We start from the raw sequence: 5,927 nt of genomic DNA, 5'->3' as shown, positions 1-5,927 counted from the left end.
CTCACGTAAGTGAAAATTAAGAAATTTTTACTTTACTTACTGTTCTTGATGAGTTTGGTTAGTGTATAATTCGTCCGTCGATGAATGTCTACAAGCTTCTCGTTGGGATGAGTTATACGTCGGCAAGGAGAGAACAAGGGGGTGGGTACCTGCAAAAGACACTCCAATGCTCAAGTCAGTAAGTGTTTAAGAGGTGTGAGGGAGAGAGAAAGAAAAAGAAGGCTAAGAAAAGGAAGGCTAAGAGTTATTATAGGAAAGTTTTATTTCTATCCGTTGAAATTATAGCATATAACCACTATATAAACATTTGTAAAATTTCAATTCAATTATTATCAACAATAACAACTACATTCACATCTTCTTTTCATATTATTATTATTATTATTATTATTTTATTTTATTTCCTTTTCTCTTTAATAATTATATAGCGAGTGCATTATTGTGAGTAATGTTCAATTTCATATTACTTTGTAGCTATTAGAAGTCAAAATTCCGCTGCAGACTCAATAATTGATATCAAGAGCCAACGTTATATTATTCATTATTTGAGTGGTAAAATTCAATTTTGAATATAATGACTTCTACTAGTAGTAATGTCAAAGTAGGCAAATATGAAATCGAAAAGTTCAATGGGAAAAATGATTTTTCCTATTGGAGGATGCAGATGAAAAATCTGCTTATATCACAGAAGTTACACAAGGCACTAGCAGGAAAAGAGAAAAAGCCGGAGAAAATGAAAGATGAGGATTGGGAAGAATTAGATCTTGAGGCGCGGGCTGCAATAATCTTATGTCTTTAAATGTGGTGAGGCTGGACATTTCAAAGCAAATTGTCCAAATAAGAAGATAACTTTCAAGAAACAGAACAACGACAACCCAAAAGAAAAGCAAGAAGCAAGCTACGTCTCAAATGATGAGGAAGATTGCTACTCTGTGACAGAACAATCTTATGAAATCTTCGATAAGTGGATTCTTGATTCAGGAGCCTCTCACCATATGTGTTCAAATATATATGTGCGATAGAATTTACCTTTAAGTTTTAAAGACACTTTTTGTCGCATATAAAACCATATACACTCCGCCATTTTGACCAACCTGCTTGGATCCTATGATTTTCATCCTGTTCAATCTCTCCATTATCCTGTATGATGCACCCAAGATACTTAAAACTTTTAACTTTTCGTAGGATGTTTTCTCCATTATTCACCTCTATATTAGGGTTTTCCTTTTTCAGACTGAACTTACATTCCATATATTCCATCTTGCTACGGCTTATGCCCAGACTATACACTTCTAGAGCTTCTCTCCATAACTCCAACTTCTTATTTAGGTCTTCCATTGACTCTCCTATAAGGATGATATCATCGACAAAAAGCATGCACTATGGCACAGGCTCTTGGATGTGCTCTGTGAGTACTTCTAAGACTAATGTGAAAAGGTATGGACTTAAGAATGATCCCTAGTGTAATTCTATATCAATAGAAAATTTTTCTGTCACATCATCTTAAATCTTCACATTAGTTGTGGCCCATCATACATGTCTTTAATTGCATGAATATATACAATTTTTACTCTTCTCTTTTCTAAAACCTTCCATAAAACTTCTCTTTTCATCTGACTAACACTATTTTTTTTTTGGTTCGTCTATGTCTTGTACTTGCTTTTATTTCCTTGCAGAATCACTTTTAATAATGGTCTCTTTAATTTTAAGAGCATAAGTCAAGAGGAAGACACTTAAGAAGTTTATATTTTTTCCCTTCTATCCTATGGTTGACTATTGACATATTCCCACATACACGGGGAAATTTACTGCATCGTGCATGCTCCAAAAGTATCTATAGTTGCTATGTTATGTAATTACATTTTATTTTTACATAATATATTAAGAAACCATGTAAAAGAAATTAAAATAAGCAATAATATTGTATCTCAAAGCCTCATAGAGAGAGAACAATTCCAATATCAGTAATGCAAAGTCATTTACAAAGAGTAAAAGCTGCGTTTGTTTACGGATATAGGACTGAAACAGAAATATAAAACCGTATTTAACAAAAAAAATACGAATAAAAATAATGTGTCTAAAAATATTAGATTAATATATTTTGTATTTTGTATTCATCCTGATAAAAAAGAGACAAAAATACTAATAAAAAACATAATTATTTTTTATTTATTATTTATTACTTTTGTTAATTTTTTATAATTATAATTTTTTATTATTATATTTTTTATTTCAAATTTTTTAAATAAAAAAATAAATATTCATAATTTATTTTAATTTATCATTAAATAAAATATAAAAACACAAAATTTTATATTTTTATTTTTCAATATCTTACTCTATTCTATTTTCAGTCTTGTCTTATTGTATTCTAAAAAACAATGTCTTATTGTATTCTAAAAAACAAACTCAGCAAAAGAAAACACTACTTCGAAGTTCGACTCGAAATAAAAGTCAACTTGAATGAGGTCTGAATTCTGAGATCATGTGAACAGGTGTCATCTGAGGAGTAGGAATAGGAATATCCCGCTACCACAAATGCCAACCCAAATAAACATGAAGAAGGAAAATACTTATCCACCTTTATTCCAATACATACAATAATACCTTAAAATGTTCAACAACTAACAAAATTTATTATTTTTATTTTTATTTTTAATTATTAAACCCTAATAAATAATAATTATATTGAAAGGACAATGAGATAAAAAAAAAATCAAATTTGATCCCTAATTATTTTTGGGATATGATTAGTTTCTGTACCAAAAAAAATACTATTAATTTTTTTTGGCACAAGAACCTTTTTGTCTTTTCGAAATAATTCTCAGAAGTCGAATTGAATTTTTTTTTGTCAAAGACCTCGTTGTCTTTCGAGATAATTGTCAGGAACTGTTTTGAGTTTTTCTCAAAAACAAACAACCTTATGTATTTCTCTATTATTTAAGCTTTGAATAAATAGTTTGATGACAAATTTCTTCTTAGGTGGGAGGAAACCAGAATCACCGGGTCACATGCTGGCTGGTGAGGTTTCTTTATTCCAGTTTGGATTTGTGTACCGATCTATAATGTTAGACACGTCATGAGTGATTGGTGCCATGATTTTTTTTTTGGAGCTGAAAAAAATATTCGAGATTCTCATAGGATAATTTGTCATCTTAATTTTATTTTTAAGCCCAGAAATGAAATTCTGATTAAGGAATCATGAAACTGATTAAATTATTTTAAAATATTCACCAAACGATTATTTTAAAAATTGTCCATTGCTCATTCCTGATGATATGCTCATAGTTTACAATATTATATCACAGTTCAAGACATGAATTCAGATATGAACTCCACGTGTTACTAAAGATGGGATCAAAATAGCATAGTCCTTTTATTTTATTCATCGTAGTTGGGACCGTGCTCTGTGGTTATGTGAGGATCTTCTCGACATTATTGCTAATTGATTTCACTAATATATTATACTTTACTGCACAAGTTAAAAGATGAAAGAATTATTAAAAAATGAATGCAGCAATTGTATGAATTATGATGGATGCATATACAATCTACCATTTTATATGCTGCAAGCAACCAAGATTGTCAAACTCAAACACGCATGTTTTGATTTATTTATTTATTTATTTTTACACGTCCATTCATACTGGGAAGATACTTTATAAGATAATAAAGAAAAATACTATAATTTTGGCCAGAGCTTTTGAATAAATACACTATTTCTAAAATAATTTATTCCTACTAACTTAAATCATTTAACTACTACAGTAAACAATACCAATAAAAAATAGAAAAAAAAACTACTACAAGCAAATGATAAATTCAGGCACAATAGGGGTTTCTACTTTCTACCCATCAAATGAACTTGAGTTGCAACATTCCACTTCGAAAAGTGAGGTTTTAATACCATCACCTCACCTAACATTGATGAAGATGATATTAACTGGACAAGAAACGTTTCCACAAAACCAAAACATTCTGTTGTTCTTTCACCATAATTTGTGAGAGGTTTGATGACAATACATAACCTAACTAATTCTAATGCTGACAGCAATATTGGATCCACTATTTGTGCATTATTTACAACTTGGTATCAAATTACATATTTGAAAGTTTAAGGTGTAAATTTTACATGGACTGTAATTTAGGGGGCTTAACTATATTTTTCTTGATAAATAATGGAACAAATTTTGAAGAGGAGAAGTTGCACTAAGATATTAATAAAGATTAACTGGCAAGCTTGAAGGCATCAATGAAGAGACCGTAAGTGAAACCCATTTTGAAATTGTTCAGAAGAGCAATAGGGAAAGTAACTTTAGGCCTGCTGTAATAGAATTTAGTCACATACTCTGTAAGAAGAACACAAAGCACTGCTGCAATGACATCATTGACTCCTAGAGCTCCAAATGATAGGGAGATTGTCTGTGCAACATAGAATCCACCCAGCAAGGAGATTCCACCGAATAGAGTCCTGCGAGAAGGGCTCTTGAAGTAATTCCTCGAGAGTTCAGGCACGAGTCGAATGATGTCAACTAGTCTCCGTGATCCGCCATTATCTTGGACGGCTCGAACACGAAGCCCTGCTGAAGATCTGGACGTAAACCTTCCAGAGACCCCAACTTTGGGTTTAGTACTCGGGTGAAAGTTGAGACCAATATGGATCAGGTTCATTGACAGAGCCATTGTTCTCTTTATCAGAAATCAGTAAGTTTGAACCAGAAAGATAGCCAGCCTAGGAAAGTTAGTAGATGCAGAATGTTATATATCAGATAATCACATATTCAATCCAGCAAGAATAACACCAATACAAAAAATAAAGCAAAAAGATATCAAATAAGTAGAACAGAATCAGTAATACCAGGAATTTAATGTGGACTAAAATTTGATTGTAATATTTTCAGCTACAAGTGGTTCTTAAATTTTAATCTTAATTTCTACAAGTACAATATTTGCATTAGATTAGCACATAGATCATAGGTGCAGATCATCCACTGTAAAATTTCCTCAAGCATCTAAAACTTAAAGTTGATGTTTCAAAGCAACACAAGTATTTAAATAGGACGGGTCTATAATATGCTCAATGGTTCATAGCAATATTCAGATGAATAATATGAGCTAAGGTGAAAAAAAAAGTGCAGAAGTTTAAAGACATGAGTGCTTCCTTTCACATGACAATTCTATCTTACAGATAACTTTACTTAGAAAACCTGCTAGTAGGTCAGATTATCACAGCCTCACAAATCACAACACAACAGATGCAACATTTTTATAGAAACAATATGTGTATAAGTTTGAAAATCATTGAGACATTATATCAAACACTTCATGAGCATCTTCTACCACACTGTTTGCAATGAAGATACCCAATAAAGTTTCTTTGGGCCATCATATGAAAAAGTTCTCCAGCATCGCTAATCCTACCAGTATCATAAAATCATGAACACAAATATCATGGAATTTTTATTTCTGTTTCTTGAGCACTTCATAGAAATTGGAACTACAAACAGAATTTCAAACTTTATTATTATTATTATTATTAGTTTATAAATTTGAATTAGTTAAGAGGGCAAGAAAGAAAAGGAATGTGTAAATAACGATTGAATGAATATGAAATGACTTTGAGAGTTGATAGTGCGCTTCACTGACCTAAATGGAGGAAAAAGAATAAGCTTTCTGCTATTCTGTGGACTCTGGAAACTAGAGACCCCCAACACCAAACTCAGCATCTCCATGTTTTTTTTTTCCTTCCATTTTTGGGCTCAAGCGAATTTTTGTTTACGTTTCTGTGCACATGCCATGGGCTATATACCTTTTGGACCCTTAAATTAGTTTCTAAATAGTAAGCAACTCTAATGGAATATTTTAAAAATATTTTTAAAAAATAAATAAACTTATAATTAAAATTTGTATTAAAATTGATAAATAAA

General features: G+C 31.1%; 2 protein-coding genes across 2 annotated transcripts in view; both read right to left on the bottom strand.

Annotated features, from left to right (window-relative positions):
- Positions 1-5,927, bottom strand: part of LOC107611622 (nuclear transcription factor Y subunit A-1) — a 20,750-nt gene that overhangs the window by 9,900 nt on the left and 4,923 nt on the right. The window lies entirely within an intron of this gene.
- On the bottom strand, positions 3,866-5,819 carry LOC107611541 (uncharacterized protein ycf20). The gene is made up of 2 exons (XM_016313481.2): positions 5,647-5,819; positions 3,866-4,732 (listed from the first exon to the last, which is right to left on the bottom strand). The coding sequence occupies exon 2, from the start codon at positions 4,681-4,683 to the stop codon at positions 4,228-4,230; it is 456 nt and encodes a 151-aa protein (XP_016168967.1). The 5' UTR covers positions 4,684-4,732; positions 5,647-5,819; the 3' UTR covers positions 3,866-4,227.

This window comes from Arachis ipaensis, chromosome B01 (assembly GCF_000816755.2).
Source record: "Arachis ipaensis cultivar K30076 chromosome B01, Araip1.1, whole genome shotgun sequence".
Classification (NCBI taxonomy): Eukaryota; Viridiplantae; Streptophyta; class Magnoliopsida; order Fabales; family Fabaceae; genus Arachis; species Arachis ipaensis.
This window is presented reverse-complemented; position numbering and strand designations above follow the sequence as displayed.